Source organism: Heteronotia binoei, chromosome 15 (genome assembly GCF_032191835.1).
Source record: "Heteronotia binoei isolate CCM8104 ecotype False Entrance Well chromosome 15, APGP_CSIRO_Hbin_v1, whole genome shotgun sequence".
Lineage (NCBI taxonomy): Eukaryota > Metazoa > Chordata > Lepidosauria > Squamata > Gekkonidae > Heteronotia > Heteronotia binoei.
In genome coordinates, this window is record NC_083237.1 from 36,462,248 (window position 1) to 36,482,696 (window position 20,449).

The 20,449-nt window shown below is 45.5% G+C and overlaps 1 protein-coding gene across 1 annotated transcript; it reads left to right on the forward strand.

The window, feature by feature from the left end:
* Positions 1–7,298: 7,298 nt before the first annotated feature.
* Positions 7,299–16,796, forward strand: LOC132584053 (olfactory receptor 5AP2-like). Its single transcript, XM_060255838.1, has 3 exons — positions 7,299–7,669; positions 7,959–8,199; positions 16,575–16,796. The coding sequence occupies exons 1-3, from the start codon at positions 7,299–7,301 to the stop codon at positions 16,794–16,796; spliced, it is 834 nt and encodes a 277-aa protein (XP_060111821.1).
* Positions 16,797–20,449: the final 3,653 nt, after the last annotated feature.

Below are 20,449 nucleotides of genomic sequence, written 5' to 3' on the forward strand. Positions count from 1 at the left end.
GGTTGGGGGCAGCCGGAGGCCAGATGGTTGGGGTCCCCACACCGGAAACAACGTCGGGGCCCCCCCGGGGCAGCCACCGCCTGCTTCTTGACTTTAGGTGGCTCGGCCTTCCCGGGGCTTGCTTTCGGCGTTCCCCTGCCGGCGGCTAGTGCTTGGCGCAGCATCGCCACTCGTTTCAGGTTGGTCTCCACCTCCCCCGCCAGCTGAATCCACCCCACCAGGGTATCGGGGCTGGCTTGCGTGAGCGCTCTATCCAGGATGCTCGGGTTCAGCCCATTGGTGAAGTGCTCGATCTTCATCACCTCGTTCCAGTTCCGGGCCCGGGCGGCGTTGGCCTGGAAGTCGGCCGCGTACTCTCGGATGGATCGGGCCCCTTGCTTCATGTTCCGCAGCGCCGCCAGCACTCGGGCTTCTTGCAGGGGATCCTCGTACTGGGTCAGCAGGGCTTGCACGAAAGTGTTTACGAAATGGAGGACCGGGCTGTTGGTTTCGCATAGGCTCACATACCACTTCTTCGCTGCGCCCCGCAGCTTCGACCCGAGGTAGTCCACGCGGCTCATTTCGTCGGGGAATGAGTCCCCCCAGTAGTACATGTAGCTGGTTGCCTGGATCGCGAAGTAGTTCACTTCCTCCGGGTCCCCGTCGAACGTGGCGTCCAGCTCCCGGCCTCCCCCCAGGTCTCTTTGTCTGACCGGGGCAGGAGGGGGCGCCGCTGGGGCTTGCGGAGCCGCTCCGGGTGGAGGGGCGGCGGGGCCCGGTTGAACCGGGGGTCCCCGCGGACCCGCCGGGGCTGCCTGTTGCTGGCGAGCCCCGGTCACCCCCAGCGCTCTGCCCAGTTGCGCGGTCAGGGTCTGCATCTGGTCCTTGAGGTCTCTCACTGCCCTGTCGATCTCCCTGCGGACCATCGCGCGAAACGTCTCGTACTCTTCATTGGTCTGGTCCTTGGGTCTCGCCCCTCCGTCATCCGCTCCGCACTCGGCCCCTTCGCTTCCACTCCCGGGGTCTTAAGTCCCCGCGGCTCCGGCGCCGTCGCTCGCCTCGCCCGGGTTAGCGGCGGCGGCCTCGGCCAGTTGGACCCGCTTGGTGTGGTGGGTCATGATCGCCTCCCGTCGGACCGGGGCTTGATCCATCAGCGTAGTGGAGGTCCTTGGCTGGTATTGCCGTGGGGTCACCACCAGATGAAACTGTGGAGGGTTGGCCGCGGTCCTTCTGGCAGTATGGATGTGCCAGGGTGTCTCGGCCCCCTCCACTCTGGTTGGGAATTCTCCGTTCTCCGGAGACTGTTCGGACATCGCCTTTTCAATTGCCGGAAAGGTTGAACTCCAAGATAGTGGAGTCCTTCAAAATGTCAAGTCGGCTGAATTCAATAACGAGTCTCTTGATGAAACAGAGTAACAAGTTTATTGTAATCAGAACTAGAGACCATGGCAGAGATTGAAGGACTGAAATACATATGCACGAAACCAGCATTTAAGGTATGGATGAAAAGGATTCCTACGGTGGGGGCAATCTATGCAGCACCTCTTCACACTAGGATGCTACTTCCGTCATTCCCAGGCCGAAGCCTTGACACCCCATCCTCCCCCAGAGAACAAGGCTGGGAAGGCGCCTTTATCTTATTCACATGTTAGCATTTCAAAGCAGACTACACAACAAAGCCTTTCTAGGGAGGGGGCAGGAAAGTGAGCTAGCAGCAATCGGTGTACACTGTAAAGTACCCAGACTCCTTTACTTCAGAACCGAACTTAATACAGATATTGAGTAACTCATAGCAGACTTGACAATAGCAAAACCTTTTAGAAAGCAAAATTAAACCTTGCAACTGGAAATGCAACAGTGCTTTATTTTATGCTTTCACCATTTCACAGAATAACTGTGTGTTCAGTATAAAATTCATCTCAAAATAATTTTAAACTATAATATAACAGATAAGAACTATAAAACCTGGAGGGATCCCAAGGTATCTATCTATCTATCTATCTATCTATCTATCTATCTATCTATCTATCTATCTATCTATCTATAAAAAGTAATATTTCAATTAATTTTCTGTGTCCTTAAATAGGGAAAGATATGTGCTAACACATAGAATTGTAGTTAAAAAAATCATCTTATGAAAAAAAAAACACATCTGTTTTTATTGGACTATTCTCCCAAATATGTGTTGTCACTTTTCAGCAGAGGAAAAATAACCAAGGATGGATTATGCTGCTCATTCAAGTTAATACTTATTTCATATTAAAATAAATGCAGCATCATTACATTTCACCTCCCTCCTCCCCCACCGCCCCCCAAAGAAACCTGGAGACCTTCCTATAGTCACACCAAATGGTCATACTGTGTTTTTGTCAAATTGTTAATCACAATGGATCCCAACAGCTTTACTGTTGAAGTTTTTCAGCAGAGGTTTGAGCACTAAAATGCTATACTGGGGATTTTTGGACTTGTTTGTATGGAATGGAGGCTATAGTAAGGAGGACATTTTGTCCAACCTCATTTTTGCTTTGGTAAGGGCAAGCGTTTGAGTACTGACTTTCTTGTGTAGAGAAACAAATTTTCCATTTATTCATTTGTTTAGAACATTGATCAACCACTCCACCACAAACAGTGTCTATAACAGTACACAATGACTAATTATGTATATAAACAATGCTATATAAAACTAGATACATGAGGGAAAAGAAACCAGCACCAATAAAACAAAACAGAAGATATGTTTGTATGCAGTTCCATCAAGTCATACATTTTAAATCTTAACTTTTTAAAAAGTTGCAACTGACTTATGGATACCTCAACAAGGAGCTTTCAAGGCAAGAAAGAAGCAGATACAGTTTGCCATTGCCTTACTTTACAGAATCTTCCTTGGTGGTATCCCTTCCAATTACTGACCCTGCTTAGCTTCTGAGATTGGATGAGATCAGGCAATACCTTCCTCTCCCCCAACATAAGATAGAATAACTGTTGAAGATGAAAGCAGGGGTGGGTAGCTAAGAGAAGGCTGCACGGAAAGGGTGGCTGAGCTTTGGTGTCTATATGTACAGGAGATGCAGGAGCCAGGCTTAAAGGCATGAGGGTTCATGCAGAATATGTTTCTTTCCTCAGTCAATGACACTACAATCTTATGAACAGTTTCAAGAGAGCAAACCCTGCTGAATTGACCTGAGTATATTGACCTCTGAGTTGGATTAGGATTGCTCTCTGAATTGGCAAGAGAGTTCTCTTTTTCTGATGCACAAACATGTTAATTTACTAGTGGGGAAGAGAATTATATGGGATCCATTAAACTACCATATACTAAATCAGACCATTGATCAGTCAAAGTCAGTATTGTTCACTCAGACTGAAAACATCTCTCCAGGTCTCAGGCAGGGCTCCTTCACATCACCTACTATCTGACTCTTTTAACTAGAGATGCTGAGGATTGAACCTGGATCTTCTGCATTCAAAGCAGATGCTCTGCTACTCAGCCACAGCCCATCTCAGAATAAATGTAGACAATCTGTGGTGCTAAACACAGCTATGCCTTTTCATTGAAATCAGTGGGTTTAGAAGGGCCATAACCTCTGCATAGGATAGCACTTTCAGTACTGCATTGTAGGGATAAAGATAAACTTAATTAACCATGAATTCATCTATACAATTTCTAACAAGGGGTGCTTTCACACACACACACTAAATAACACTCTTTCAGTCTACTTTCAATGCATTTTGCAACTAGATTTTACTGTGTGAAATAGCAAAATCCACTTGCAGTTCATATGCAGTTCATACCAAACCTTTAATGGCATAATAGATTCAGATAAAAATACACAGAATATAAAAATTTAAACATTGGAGATAAAATCAAAATAAAACCGAGCTTACAGATACATTCAAACATGGTCAGAATTAAATTTAAGGATGTCAGCCAGAAATTTTGCCACAGCCTCACTAACCACCCCCTCAGTATCACTCAATAAATAATAACAGGGTGGCAGAATAGACAAATCTGGAGAAAAAGAAAGCTTGCCAAATAAATCTTTACGGAGGTTATGGTAAAAAGAACAATCAAGCAATATATGCTGGATTGAGTCAGGGGTATTCGCTCCACAGGAGCAAAGTCTGTCGGCTAAAGGGACTCGCTGATATCTCCCTTGTAAAACTTTGGAGGGAAACGCGTTTAGTCTGGCCAACATAAATGCCCTGCGATGACTTGGAGTGGTTAGGTCTGATAGATAATTGGGCATTTTGCCACAAAAAGCATAAAGACCTAAGGAAGCTGGAGAGCAAGTATAAGGGAGAGTTGGCCGTAATTTCGTTTCCTCCAATTCCCACAGTCTCAGTTTAATACATCTGAAGATATATGACTCTTCAGAGGTAGAAAAATCATCTACCTCTAACCCCAATTGATTGAGTTTAGACAGAAGCACTGCTGTCCAGGACGAAATATATGGGTCTCTTTTCATACAATCAAGAAGGCTGTTGGGATCTGTTCTAAAATGAATTTTGAGCCAGAATTTAAACACTGCAATCCAGGCTTTTGTCTCCACCAAAGACTGACCCACTTCAGAGCAGAGAGCAAAGTAGGACACACATTTTGGCAAACCAAGAATTTGTCTAAAGAATGAGGCTTGAATGCCCTCCACTTTCCTGGTAAAAGCTGAGATCCATATAGGGATACCATAGAGGATTTGGGCAAGCGTTTTGGCTTTGAATACTTTAATAGCTGCTGGAACTAATTGGTTGCCCCTTGCAAAGAAAAACTGTTTAATTTGAGCAGCTGAACACTTAGCCAAGTTGATGGTGTTGTTACGATGTGAAACCCAGCTTAATTTGTGGTTAAAAGTGATCCCCAAGTATTTAAAATTTTTTGTTTGCTCGATTGTTGAATTGCCAATAAACCATCTCTGTGGGCCCCAGCAATTTGAAAAGACAACTACTTTAGATTTGGTATAATTGATAGTAAGTGAATTACAATTACAGTAGTCATAAAAGGCGTTCAAATACCTTTGCAGGCCCACTCTTGTACAAGAGAGGATGGTAGTGTCATCGGCATAAAGTAATAAGGGGACCGCTCGGCCTGCAAGTTTAGGCGGATGACCATTGATAGGGGTCAAAAATTGTGCCAGGTCAGTTAAAAATAAATTAAAAAGATGTGGGGCCAGCACACAACCTTGTTTTACCCCCTTTAACACTGGGATTTTACTAGTCAAGTCACCGCTAGAAGAAAATTTCACTTGGCAAAAGGTATTAGAATGAAGTTTCCTCAAGAGAAACAGCAAATCATTGAAGTGCATTAGAAACAACCACTGGATGTACTATTTTCCCATCCCACACTTTTTTGTTTGCAAGACGGAAGGTTATACCTACTATAGTTATGTAAGGGAGATTTTTTAATATACCTTATACTGATAGAATCTGCCCTTGAAGCAACAGGACTGATACATCCTTTCACACTCTGCTGGAATGCAGATTTTTTTGGGGATTATGAGGGACTATTCAATCAATCCTCCCCCAATTCTCCCTCTAAACTGTGGAGGCTTTGTGAGCAAAAATTCTACTTTGTGAGCTACTGGCATTAAAGTTGTGAGCTACTGCATAAATTAGCTTGCTCTGGGGCCATTTTTCCTGAGATAAGACAAAGATATGTGAGCTGGAGGCTAAAATACTTTGAGCTAGCTGACACTAACTCAATTTATAGGGAATAATGCCCCCCATACTCTGGAAACCCTGGCACTTTTGCTCAGTGATAAGGATCCTAAGATCACTCTAGCTTTTTTGAAATTTGTCTCAGTCCTTTTAGCCCTTGCATCCAATAATAAGAAATAAGTGTCTTCTGCTGCTCAAAATTCATGAATGAATGAGCTTCTAAGGATACAAAAGGAAAGTGAAGTGCATTAGAAACTGCATTATTTAACATATGTGAAAGCACCCAAGTATTCAAGGATTTTATTTGCCCCCCCAGTCGGAATGAAGAGACAGACACAAAGTGTTGGGTATAAAACCGGGCTGCTTTATTAATAATTAATCAACCTATAACTGGCAGGGATGGGACCTTAACAGGACAAGCCCTGGGGTCACCCCCGGACCCCGCCTTGTCCAAAGGGCGAGCCACCCTGCCCCCAGCACAAGCCCGCCGTATTTCGGGTTGTAGCTGAGCGGCCAGGCCCCAGCCATTCTCCACCTGGGCAAGCATCAATCCCCCATGGAAAGAACCGCCCAGGTGAGGCTTTCCGTGATCTGCATTCCCCGCACTGAGCCGTGTAGCCCATCTGCGGTTCCTGCAGACCACCCGCACCACTGGTGCTATGCCATAGGTGCTCCCCTGAAAACACTGTGGCCAAAACATCCTCCAGCCTGCGACCGAATTAAAAATTCCCACCGCTAACACCTAAGGCTAAAAGGCAGTACAAGGTAGGCGAAAAACAACTCCACATGGGCCAATTATGTGAAGATGAAAAAATTCCTACCTGGCCCCTAACAAGGCGACCAGTATAAACCTGTACTGTCAAGGGAGGGTGGCGGGCAGAGAGCCCGAAGGCACTGAGAAGATCTGGGTGGGGCCGGGGCTTATATAGCCCTGACGCCGCGCCCAGCAACAGACCCGGATGTACCTTGCAAGGCATTCCGTCACTCCCTCCTTCCGGGGGGGGGCAAATACGGCCCCCAGCCTGAACGCCGGCGATGCCGGCTTGGCTGGGAAGGGCCGGGCCATCTCTCAGTAGGTACTAGACATATTAACTGAATTGTACCTTCATGGCTGTATATTTGATAATTCGTGAGAAAAAGATCAATAGGTATGAGAAGAACCTTCTCTATTATTTGGTACTTATAACCATTTCAGAAGCAACTGAATTGCAACTGTTGTACAGAATGCTGACCTAGAAAAGCACAACTCATACTTCTCTGTTGTTGCTTCTCTTCACCATCTGACAGCAAATATTCAAAATATTTGCCTAAATCCTATCTTAAATGTTTTATTTTTTGCATGCCATCTCTTCCTGAGGGAACTGCACAAGAAAAAACCCAGTGAGGAGCAGAAAGCAGTTTTAAACGGCTCTGAGACCTTTTATGACGCTCATATCCTGTGCCATTTTAAATTAGGTTTTCAAAACAGGTGGAGTTGAGGAAAGCAAAAGGGGAATGATAGCTTCCCAAAACTTTCTAAGTACTGCCTAAACACTGATATGGAATATTTTGTTTGTGATTATGACCCCAAGCTTGAGGATATGAAACAGCAACAAAAAAGAATATGCATACAACCGCCCCCCCCCCCCCCCCATCCTCTAACATATGTCCCAGCTATTGTTCTTTCACAGATGGAGACACCACATCAAACGTTGAAGAATGGCACAGTTGTCACAGAATTTTTACTGCTGGGACTTTCTAGCAACCACAAAACCCAGCTCCTTCTTTTTGGTCTCTTTCTACTTATCTACTTGGTGGCCCTGATTGGGAACACTCTTATTCTTCTCATCATCAGTTTCAACAAGAGACTCCACAACCCCATGTATTTCTTCCTGGCCAATCTCTCTGTAGTAGACATTGGGTATACAACTTCCACTGTCCCCAAGATGCTGATGAATTACCTCTCCCAGGACAAAACTATCTCTCTAGCTGGTTGCTTCTCCCAGATGTTCTTCTTCATCTCCTTTGGAGGCATTGAATGCCTCCTGCTGGGTGTCATGGCCTATGAGATCCAGTTTGGTGTAGTGGTTAAGTGAGCAGACTCTTATCTGGGAGAACCGGGTTCGATTCCCCACTCCTCCACTTGCACCTGCTGGAATGGCCTTGGGTCAGCCATAGCTCTGGCAGAGGTTGTCCTTGAAAGGGCAGCTGCTGTGAGATCCCTCTCAGCCCCACCCACCTCACAGGGTGTCTGTTGTGGGGGAGGAAGGTAAAGGAGATTGTGAGCCGCTCTGAGAGTCTTTGGAGTGGAGGGCGGGATATAAATCCAATATCTTCTTCTTCATCATCTTCTATGATCGATATGCTGCCATCTGCCATCCGTTGCATTATAGTGTGCTCATGAGACCCAAAATTTGTATCTGTTTAGCAGCAGCTGCTTGGATTTTAGGCTTGGCTAACTCAGGTGTGCACTCTGGTATGATGTCTCTTTTGTCTTTCTGTTGGGACAATGTCATTCAGCACTTTTTCTGTGACATCCCACCCCTTTTCCAGCTGTCCTGTTCTGACACCCTGGCCAATCAAATTGCTATTGTTATGGTGGGTGTCAGGCGGGGGTTCATTGAAGCTCACAAATAAGCAGACTTGGTATTTGAAACAAAGTTGCATTTATTGGATACTTCAGAGTTACTCCAGCTTGGTAGGCATTGGAACTGATGGAGATCAGTTTAAATCTTTGGCTTTTAACATTCTATATCAAAGCAATTGCTTCTACCCCCATTCCCAAAACAAAAGGCTGCTTTTGCATGTGAGAGTTTTCTCAACGTTCCCCCCTTATCTTTTCAGTTGGTGGTTACATTTTCCCGGAGGCAATGTCCTTGCTGCCTCTAGGGAGAAGGTGAGAATATGGCACATACTTCCTACTTCAAAGAGGACTTGGCAACCTTTGATATTCCTAGGAAGCTACTCTCTACTTTCCCCCCTCCCCTCTTTACTACTCTGGCCCCTGGGTTAGTGAGCACATCTAGGCATTAATCGATATGGTTAGTAATCAGCATTTGGCAATGGTATTAATGAACAGAGCCTGACATACTGCCCCCCCCCTAAGCTCTTGCTCGGGGTTTGTCTGGGTGCAGTAGGTAAAATTGCTTAAGCAGTGGCGGAGCATTTAGATTAGAGGCTTTAACCCATTCATCACAGCTGGGCGGGAAATAGCGCCAGCGCACTAAGTAGTAAAGCACCCCTCTTTGGATTTTAGAGTCCAGGATTTCCTTGACTTCGTGGTGCTTCTGCCCCTTCACCATGATGGGCTTGGGCTCCGGTACACGAGGGTGCCACTTCGACCCACCCGGATCTCGACGCAAAAGGCTGCAATGGAAAACAGGGTGCACTTTACTAAATAGTTTGGGCAAGTCCAGTTCTACAGTCACTTGGTTGATCACCCTCTTTATTTTAAAAGGTCCCAGGAATTTGTAGGCTAGCTTCTTGGAGGTCTGTGGCAATGGTAGGTTCTTGGTTGAGAGGAACACCATCTCCCCCACTTTGAAGTCCCAGCTTGGACTGTGCTTTTTGTCAAACTGGGCTTTATAATCCCTCTTGGCCACCTCTAGATTTTCCTGTATTACTTTCCAAGTTTTTTCCAGGCAGCCCCACCATTGCTGACAGTCTGTGGGCTTGGAATCGCCTGCCCCCCCGGCAGCGTAGGGAACGGCTTTCCCTCGTAGCCATTCACCACCCGAAAGGGAGTCATTTTGGTGGAGCTGTGAAGGCTGTTGTTATACCCGTACTCTGCAAACGGCAGCAGCTCCACCCAGTTAGACTGCTGGAAATTTATATAGCATCTTAGGTACTGTTCTAGAAGCCCGTTCACCCGTTCACTTTGCCCGTCGGTCTGCGGGTGGTACGCTGAGCTCAGTCCTTGTTCCATTCCCGCCAATTTACAAAACTCCCACCAGAAGTTGGCAATGAACTGTGGCCCAAGATCACTAATGACCTTATTGAGGAATGAGTGGACCCGGACCATGTGCAGGAAGAATAAATAGGCTAATTCCTTGGCCGTTGGTAGCTTTCGGCATGGGACAAAGTGGGCTTGCTTAGAGAAAGTGTCCACCAGGACGAGGATCGCTGTCTGCCCTTGCGAGGGAGGCAGTTCCACTATAAATTCCATTGACACCACTGACCAGGGCCTCTCGGCTGTGGGGAGGGGCTGCAACTGCCCCGGCACTTTGCCCCCCTTCTTTTGGCCATGAGGCATGTTGGGCAGGTTTGCATGAAATCGGAAATGTCCTTTTTCATTTGGGGCCACCAAAATTGCCGGTACACTAGGTGGAGGGTTTTTACGTAACCGAAGAGACCGGAGAGTTTATTAGTTTGGCAGTGCTGTAAAACTTCTAACCACAAGCTCTTTGGGACGTACAGTCTCCCTTCGTAGTACCAGAACCCTCCCTCTCCTTTTAGCAATCCGTCTGGTCGGCCCTCTCCCTCCTTCTCGCTTTCCGTTATTAGTCTATTCCCCCCCCCCAAGGGTTTGGTGCCTTGGGGTTTGCTTTTGACCGGGTTTGTACCGCTCCTGCCACCGCTTCGGGGGGTATTAGGGAGTCTATCACTTCCTCCCGTTGGCTTTCGTGCTGCGGAAGCCTGGAGAGGGTGTCAGCTAAAAAATTTTTTGCGCCGGGGATGTGCTGCAGGGTGAAGTCAAATTTGGCAAAGAAGCCTGTCCATCGGATCTGCTTCCCCATCAGTTTACAGCGCCCCATGAGCGCTTCCAAGTTTTTATGGTCTGTCCAAATTTCGAACGGCACCCACGCCCCCTCCAACCAAGACCACCAGATTTTTAAAGTGAAAGTCACTGTGAATGCTTTCTTGTCCCACACAGACCAATTGCGTTGGTCTTGGAAAAATTTTTTGGAGATGTAGGCGCATGGTTGCAATTGGCCTCCCTCATCTTTAATATGGCTCCTACGGCCACATCGGAAGCGTCACATTGAACCACGAAAGGCTTAAGCTCGTTAGGGTGCACTAGCACCGGTTCGCTCGTGAACAGTCTCTTAAGGGTGTCGAACACCTTCTGGCACTCCTGGGTCCATATTAGTTTGGCGTCCGGTCTCTTGGCGTTCGGTCCCCTCCCTTTTGTCTTTAGGAGGTCTGTGAGTGGTAGGGCCACTTGGGTGAACCCCTGAATGAACGACCTATAGAAATTTGCAAACCCGAGAAATGATTGTAGCTGTCTATGTGTCCTCAGGGGTTCCCAGTCTAGCACTGCTTGTATTTTCACCGGGTCCATGGCTAAGCCTTTCCTGGGTACTCTAAACCCTAGGTAGTCCAGTTCCTCCTTGTGGAACTCGCATTTGGACAGCTTAGCATATGGCTTGTTTTGATACAGGGTTGTTAGGACCTTCCGCACGAGTTTCACATGCGAGGGGAGGTCCTTGGAGTAAATAATGATGTCATCCAGGTACACTACCACCCCCTTGTACAGGTACTCCCTCAGCACTTCGTTGATAAAGTTCATGAACACCCCGGGGGCCCCTTGTAGTCCGAAAGGCATTACAAGGTACTCGAACTGGCCCATGGGGGTATTGAATGCTGTCTTCCACTTGTCCCCTTCTTTGATTCTTACTCAGAAGTAAGCGTCTTGCAGGTCCAGTTTGGTAAAGATGGACCCCTCTGAGACGGTGCTTAGCAAGTCCTTAATTAGGGAAAATGATTGTAGCTGTCTATGTGTCCTCAGGGGTTCCCAGTCTAGCACTTGGACATAGAGATCTTGTTTATCCCACGAAAGTCAGTACAAAGTCTAAGGCTACCATCCTTCTTCTTTTGGAAGAGGACTGGGGCAGTGTAAGGCGCCATGGCAGGGCGGATGAAACCCCGCTTGAGGTTTTTCTCCAGGAACTTCCTCAGCTCTGCTTTCTCTGCCCACCCCATGGAGTATAGCTTCGCCTTGGGGAGAGACTGGCCGGGAATTAGCTCGATGGCACAGTCCGTGTCCCGGTGGAGGGGCAGTTCATCGGCCTCAACCTCGCTAAATGCCCCCCGCAGGTCCCGGTACTCATGAGGGATGGTGTGGACCTCTTCAACCGACACGCACAGCCTCTCATTCTTCGGCGAGGCTTTGGGGCCCCACTGCTCCCACCAGAGGTGAGACTTGCAGCACTTGTCGGTGAAGTCTATGGTTTGCTCCCCCCACTGGATATCTGGTTGGTGTCTGGCCAGCCACCCTACCCCGAGCACCAGGTCGAAGGAAGAGGAGGGAGCGATCACAAAAATTTCCAAATCCCAGTGATCGTCGATCCCCACAGGGATCCTTTGGGTCTCTTCCACACAGGGCTCGCCCTTCATTACTGTCCTGTCCATTTGCTCAAACTGGATCGAGCGTGGGAGGGGTTCTCGGGGTAGCTCTAACATTTCTACCAGTCTGGGGGTGATGATCTCCCTCGTACATCCTGAATCTATAAGGGCTCTGGCATGCGCGGACCTCTTCAGTTTCACATTCAATAAAGTCAATGGAACAAACAAAAGGGAGCCAGATATGTTCACCCTCAGTGGTGCCGATACTTCAACGACCTGCCGCCCGGCACCCATCAGTGCAGGTCGTTCCCGTTTGCCACCGGTTCGGTTTCCCAGGGGTCCTCCCCCAGGTCTTCCAGCATTATAGAATCCTCCTCTTGTACCATCGATAGGGCGGTGCTGCTCTGACTAGGCTCTTTAGGCCTGGTTGGTTTCTTGGCCCCCACCGGTCTCGGCTTGGGGGTTAAGGGGGGCCCATGGGGAGGGGGCTCTGGGCAGTTGGCTGCTAGATGGTTCAGGTCTCCACATTGGTAGCATCTGCGAATTGAGGGGGGGTTGCCATTCCCCCTCCCCCCTGGGTCTTTTTTGCTTCTGGCTTCACGCTTGGCTTGGGCTCCGGCCCGGCTTTGCCCCCTTGTTTCTGCTGCATTGAAGGGCCACCATATTCATGTTGGTTTCGACCTCACTCGCCAGTTGTATCCACCCGACCAACGTGGTGGGTCTCACTTGCCCAAGGGCTCGATCTAGTAGACTGACGTTTAGGCCCGGTCGGTACGCCATTATTTTCATCATCTTGCTCCAGCCCCGGATCTTGGCGCAGTGGGTCCGGAACTCAGCAGTGTATTCCCGGATGGTCATCATCCCCTGCTGCAGGTTCTGGAGAGTGGCGATGGCCCTCGTCTCTTGTAGAGGGTCCTCGTACTGGGATAGCAGGGCTTAGAGGAAGCCCCCCACGGTGTCTAGCTCGGGCCCCCTGGTCTCATACAGGCTCACGTACCATCTCTGGGCAGCCCCCTTCATCTTCGACCCCAAGTAGTCAACACGGCTGAACTCATCTGGGAAGGTGTCCCCCCAGTAGTGCATGTAGCTGTTTGCTTGAATTATAAAGTACTCCACTCCTTCGGGGTTCCCGTCGAATGTGGCATCTAGTTCTCGGGACTTCGCTCACCTCCCTGGCCCGGCTGGGGCAGCCCGTACACCCGGGGCAGCCGGTGCCGCCAGGGCGGCCGGAGCTGCTGGTACCACCGGGGCGTCTGGCAGACCCTGCTCTAAAGCACTGACTGTCATATCACAGTGGTTGTCAAAGGTATTGTGGGCTGAAACCATATGTAATACTTCCAATTTAATGTACTTTAAATATGATGATTTTAAGAGATGAATTGGCTCTCCTACATTTACTAAATAACTGCAGCACCATCCCCCTCAATGATACATGAATGAAGTATTTAAAACATACCAGAAACATTATTTTCCTGAGGATCTAATGGAACACCATTTATAAATCTTTACTATAGCATTGAATCTTTACTATATCACTGTGTGTTATACCTTTAAGAAAGAGATATCCAAGACACAGCTGCATGGAGTTACCTAGAATAGTTTTCTTTAAGTAGAGTTAGTTTTCAAATTTTTTGGAGAGAGCATTTGGCCAGTAAAATTCAGAAGGCTTTTGCATCTGGTTAGAAAAGAGGTTTAAGAAAGGCTAGCTCCTAATATAAATGTAATGCAGAGAACATTTGGCCAGTTAAATCTAGAATGTTTTTGTATCTGGTTAGGGTAGAGGTTTAATCACCATGGTTTATTCCAGGCTGAAAAATTCTGAAGAACTAAAGAGGTTGCAGAGAGCATTTTGCCAGCCAAATTCAGAGGGCTTTTACATCTGTTTAGAGAAGATGTTAAGGTCTAGCTCACTCCCAATATTAACACTGAATTGTAATAAGAAGCTGATAACTCTGAAGAAATAGAACACAGCTCCTACCTGATGCAGGCTGCCCAGCCATGCAAGTAGGGGGGTCACCTTTGCTCCCATGTAAAGAGGAAGGGTGGCAGGGCACAGGGAACCCTGGGAGTTTCAGGGGTGGACCCACAACTTAACAGCTGGCTGCACCCCTGCATCAGCAGTCTGCTCCTCATGCTCAGCCCAGCATTATGAGTTTTTGCTGGTTGCCCTTGTTCCATGGGGGGCTGGATAGGAATTTTTTCACCTTTTCTTATTGGTTAGCGAAGAGGTGTTTTTCGCTTACCCAGTACTGCCTGCTGAAGAGATTGTGGAATTGGCTGGGTTGCGGATGTTAAATAGGCTGGTCACTTTATGGTTGGCAGGATTTGTTTGGTTAATGTTATGCGACTTGGTGAGCACCATAAGCACCCCCTTTTGGGGGCATGGAGGTCTTGCTGAATCATTCCTGGACCATGCAGCCTGTTGAATGAGAATGCAGACTGCCTTGGGTCTGCCTGGATCTATTCTCCCCTGCAGCCATGCGGCTGGGGTTGAAACTCCTTTGCTGTGCTGGCCTGGTATGAGCCATTAGCAGATGGCTCTACCTAGGTGCTAGGGTGGTTCGCCCATTGTGTGGCAAGGGAGAGGATGTTTCAGCTCTGGCCTTGCCCATACCGCTAGTTAGGTCTACTGCCCTTGCTGTTAAAATATTGTTACTGAAGAAAGTGCCCTCATCTAGCCAAACCTTTGTGTCCACCTCTTTCCTCTGTCTATGTGAGCAAATACTCCTGAGGAAGACTTTTGATGAAATGAGCCAACATCCAAGTGCTCACTGAATGGACTTTTCTTTGCAATCTTGTAAAGCTGAACTTCTTTATAATGTGTTTAAAAGGATTTATATGACTTTAAAAGTTTTCCTGAATGTTGTTAGTCAGTATATTGCAGTGGTGTTTTGGTGTTTTGGTTTTGTATTTTCTGAACAGAAGCAAGCAGCCAGGCCTAGTTAAGTGATGCCAGTCAGGTGGCATCAAGTAACCCAGAGGGTGCTGCCAGGCCTAGAGTAGGAAACCTCCAGGAGGAGGCTGAAGATCTTCTGGTACCACAGCTGAACTCCAGATAACAGATCTTTTTCCCCTTGGAGAAAATAACTACTTTGGAGGGTGGACTCTATGGCATTCTATTTAGCTGGGGCCTTTCCCCTCACCAGAGACTGGCTTTCATAGACTCCACCACAAAATCTCCAAGAATTTCCCAACAATCTGGAAGTGGCAGCCCTACTCGGAACTGGTCCCAATGAGTTATCTCTCAAAGGCCAAAATAAGCCTGGAAAAAGCCTCATCTGCTTGCCTTTTACTGACAGAACCAAGCTTAGCCTATTCAGAAAATACTTGGGGATTTTGGGGGTGGAGTCAGGAGGCTTTTCCATTTCTCCCACCCAAAATAAAAATACAACATTGTTCCCCTGAATGCACACTTAATTTTCTCACTCCCCCAGCAGCTGACTGCACTTCCACTAAATGAAAGTGAACACACACACACACTCTCACATAAAGCAGCGAAATAAACACAGTTTGCAAGCACACTTTTGTGATCTTACTGGGGCAATTTACTCCCTGGAGCAATTTACTCACCAGAACTGCTGAATGTAACCATATACTGTCTTTCAACCAACTTCTTAATATTAGCAGGAAAATGAAAGCAGAACAGCTCCAAACAAACAGATGGGGCTCTGCTCACTTCTCTTCCTCTTACACACTCAACAGGAAGACCCAGAAGCCCTCAGCCAATTGGGAGAAGGCATTCTGTGACTGTTTCCCTCCTCCTCCCACTCTTAGCCAATGGAATGCAACAGACCTTGATTGATGGTTTGACAGGCCAAAGGTTGCTGCACCACCAATCAGGTGTTCCATTTTGCCACCACTAAAGGGCAGGCAAGTGGACAGACATGCAAACAGATGATGACAGGCAGACAGACAGACAGATAGAGACAGACAGACAGGATTAAGAAGTTTCCTACCAAAGTGTGTTTAAGTTTACAAAGCAGGATTGTCTGCACATAAACTTCTACAACTAGATAATGGCCATTTGTTAAATGAGTCCAAGAATGCACTATTGCTTTAAGCACAGATGAAGTACTTTTTAAGGTCCAGCCAAGGTTGATTTGGTTCAAGAATTTCAGCATCAGAAGAGCTAAGTGGTCCACTAGAAAAAGGACAATGGCCCACCAATAGATTGCACTCCACCCTTTTCAATGGCCTACAGGATGCATTGGTGCTTTCTGAAATTAAAATTGAATTTTAAAAGTATAGTCATCATGGAACGCAAATAATAAAAATTGACCACTGACCCTCTCTCTCTTTCCCTTTTAAACATCACTTTATATCTCTCTTTTATTTATGAAACTGTCTATTTTTTAAAAAAAAAATCAGACTACTGTTCCTTTCTGCCAACAAAGGCCCAATGTCCTGCATGAAGATGGACTTCATCAAGCATCTGAGAAGACAGAACTGACCAGTGTCACAGAGTTTGTTCTCTTGGGATTCTCTGTTGACCAAAAGAAACAGACTCTTCTCTTTGCTCTTGGCTTACTAGTCTGTCTGTTAACTTTAGCAAGGAATCTAGCCATCATTACCTTGATCTGGATAGATCAGTGCCTCCAAACTCCCATGTACTTCAGCAACTCCAATGTTACTGACCAGTTCTATGACATTTCCCCCCATACTGTGATACCTCGGTTAGCCAGTTGGTAACCTATAACCTTTCTGGGGGTAACTTGATTGTGGCTTTTGGTCTGATTTTTCTCTCCTACATCCTCATTGTCTCCTCAGTGCTGAAAATGCATACAGCTCAAGGTAGGAGCAAGGCGTTTTCCACCTGTGTTTCCCATCTCACTATGGTAAGCATCTTCTATGGAACCCTCTTGTATACCTACATATGCCCTTCCTCCAGTCATTCCATGGAGTAGGACTGCCTGGTTGCTGTACTCTATGCCAACATCACTCCAATGCTGGATCCCCTGATCTACAGTTTCAGGAATAAGGAAGTGAATGGTGCATGGAGCAGTTCAGCAAGCTCTTGGTAAGTACAGGGAGTAGATATTGGGCAGCTTTAAAAGACGGCATCTGCAAGAATAAAATAAAATTGATTGAAAAGACTGTCATTTTTTCTTTCTTTTCAACCTTAGTGTGACTTTTATTTATTTTATTTAACATATAACCCACCCTCCCACATGCAGGAGGGCTCAGAGTAGGGAACAGTTGAAACAACATTCCAGGTTAAAACATCTAACATCTTAAATTCAGTGAAAAGTTACAATTTGCAATATACAAGTTACTGATGGCACATACGGCACACTATTTGTGTCTTCATTTTTTAAGGGAAAAGAAAGAGGAAGGCAGGCTAGATGGAAAAACCATTGCTGTCCTCAGCCATAAAGTTGGCAGAACATCTCTGCCTTGCAGGCTCTTCAGAACTACATTAGGCCCCACAGGACACAGATCTCATTTGGCAGAGAATTCTATCAGGTGGTGTCGGTTCTTACAACATTTTCAACATCAATTGATAGGAATCAGTTGTTTAAACCATCTAAATCTGGTATTTTATAAAACTGTGGTTGGATCCAATCAACTTTAATGCTCAGTCAGCTTTAAATCTCATCCTTACTACAGTCATTGTCCAACAGGACTTTTGTCAATGCAGCTCCCATGATCCTTGGCAAAGTCTCCTGAGGAATCCAAGGATGACCCTCTGTACTCACTTTGACCAGTGGAAAAGTAGTGAATAAAACTCATAAGTACATTTCTTTCCCAGTCATAGGCGATAAGGTTTTCCCAGGAGTTTAAGGCAATTGCAGAACATCTAAACATTCTGAAAGAATCATTGCACGGCAACTGCAAAATCCCAGTTGTCCTCCATTGGATGGAAAAGCTGTGTAAGCTCAGTACTTTACTTCAGACATTGGTCTAATTCCCTGTGTCCTGATTGGCTAAGCTGTCAAACTGAAGGATGCAGTGGACTAGCTTGGCTTATATCAGCCTCTGGCTAAACTACCAAGAAACAGCAAGTAATGGAAGAACCTCAGAATATAGAATTGCCTGCGTGTTTGTGTGCATAACATCATTGACCAATGTTCTGTGCATTTCCACTTGTCTAATAACTCATGATAGAATAAATTAGGTTCATGTTACAAATTGTCTCAAACAAGATTAATGCAGCTACTCTTCTGGAGTTGAGAAGAAACCACATCACAAGTTGGCAGAAATCAAGAACATAGTAAGTGCTGTTTAATTATATTGTTTGACCACAAATAAACTCCCCCTCCCCATCAGCTCCTTGCTTTACTTTACTGGGTCTCAGTTTTTACACCATTAGTTTGTCAAAGCTTGTGATTTGATTAAAATATAACTTTCTCATTCCATAGTAAAATCTTTTAGAAAGCAAAATTAAACCTTGCAACTGAAAACGCAATAGTGCTTTATTCAATGCTTTCACCATGTCCCAAAATAACTGAGTGTTCAGTATAAAATTCAACTCAAAACAATTTTAAAATGTAATATAACAGATAAGAACTCAAAAATCTAGGCAGCCTATTCAGTTGGATCCTCTTTAATTGAGTTCCTATCCCATATGCCTTTTGTCCACCAGGTGTTATGATGCTAGGGACAGCCTCTATGGGTGGTCAGAGAACCTGGAAGGATTCTAACCTGGCTGGGTGGGAAGAATCCCTTTATTGTACTTGGGTTGATCTCTTTCTCTCTCTCTCCATTGATCATCTATCTCTCTATCCATCTATCATCTACCTATCTCTCTATCCATCCATCATCTCTCTCTCTCTCTTATATATATCATCCATCCATCCACTTTAAAAAGTAATATTTCAATCACGTTTCTGTGCCTTTAAATAAAGAAAAATATGTGCTAACATGAAGAACTGTAGTTAAAAAAAATCCTATAAAATAGCACATCTGATTTTTTTTTTTTTGGACTATTCTACCAAATATGTGTTGTCACTTTTCAGCAGAGTAGAAATAACCAAGGATGGATTATGCTGCTCATTCAAGTTAATACTAATTTCATATTAAAATAAATGCAGCATCATTACATTATACCCCCCCCCCCAAAAAAAAACACCTTGAGATCCCCTCTATGTTCACACCAAATGATCATACTGTGTTTTTGTCAAATTGTTAATCACAGTGGATCCCACCAGCTTTACTGTTGAAGTTTTTCACCAGAGGTTTGAGCACTAAAAAGGCTATACTGGGGATCTTTGGGCTTGTCAGTGTAGAATGGAGGCTGTAGTGAGGAGGACATTTCCTCCAACCTCATTTTTGCTTTGGTGAGGGCAAGCATTTGAGTACTGACTTTCTTGTGTAGAGAAACAAATTTTCCATCTATTTAAGAGTATTCATTTGTTTAGAACATTGATCGACCACTCCACCACAAACAGTGTCTAAAGCAGAATACAATGACTAATAATGTATATAAAAATGCTATATAAAACTACAAGATACATGAGGAAAAAGAAACCAGCACCAATAAAACAAAACAGAAGATGTGTTTGTGTGTAGTGCCATCAAGTCATACATTTTAAATCTAAATAAAAATAATTTTTAAAAAGTTGCAACTGACTTATGGATTCCTCAATAAGAAGCTTTCAAGGCAAGAAAGAAGCAGATGCAGTTTTTCATTGCCTTACTTTACAGAGTCTTCCTTGGTGGTCTCCCTTCCAATTACTGACCCTGCTTAGCTTCCGAGATCTGATGAGATCAGGCAATACCATGTTGCCTTCCCCTTCCCCAAACAGAAGATAGAATCAATTTAACTATGAAACAGGATAACTGTTGAAGATGAAAGCAAGGGTGGGTAGCTAAGAGAAGGCTGCAAGGAAAGGGAGGCTAGGCTTTGGTGTCTATATGTACAGGAGATGCAGGGGCCAGGCTTAAAGACATGAGGGTTCATGCAGAATGTGTTTCTTTCCTCAGTCAATGACACTACAGTCTTATGAACATTTACATAAGAGTAAACCCTACTGAATAGACCTGAGTATATTGATCTCTGAGTTGGATTAGGATTGCTCTCTGAGTTGGAAAAAGAGTTACTTTTTCTGATGCACAAACATGTTAATTTACTAATGGAAAAGAGAATCATGGGACCCATAAAACTACCATATAATAAATCAGACCATTGGCCAGTCAAAGTCAGTATCGTTCACTCAGATGAAAATATGTCTCCTGGTCTCAGGCAGGGCTCCTTCACATCACCTGCTACCTGACTCTCTTAACTAGAGATGCTGAGGATTGGACTTGGACCTTCTGCATTCAAAGCAGATGCTCTGCTACTGAGCCACAGCCCATCTCAGAATAAATGTAGACAATTTGTGGTGCTATCCTAAGCAATGCTATGCCTTTTTGTTGAAATCAGTGGGTTTAGAAGGGTCATAACCTCTGCATAGGATAGCACTTTCAGTACTGTATTGTTGGGATAATAAAGATAAACTTAATTAACCATGAATTCATCTATACAATTTCTAACAAGGAATGCTTTCACACACACTAAATAACACTCTTTCAGTCTACTTTCAATGCATTTTGCAACTGGATTTTACTGTGTGAAATG

Excerpts from the sequence above, each read along its gene's own strand:
- LOC132584053 (XM_060255838.1), top strand. The coding sequence starts at position 7,299 with ATGGAGACACCACATCAAACGTTGAAGAATGGCACAGTTGTCACAGAA. Across the intron at positions 7,670-7,958 it reads CTCCTGCTGGGTGTCATGGC|CTATGATCGATATGCTGCCA; the intron begins CTATGAGATCCA and ends CTTCATCATCTT. Across the intron at positions 8,200-16,574 it reads TGGCCAATCAAATTGCTATT|TTGGTAACCTATAACCTTTC; the intron begins GTTATGGTGGGT and ends TCGGTTAGCCAG.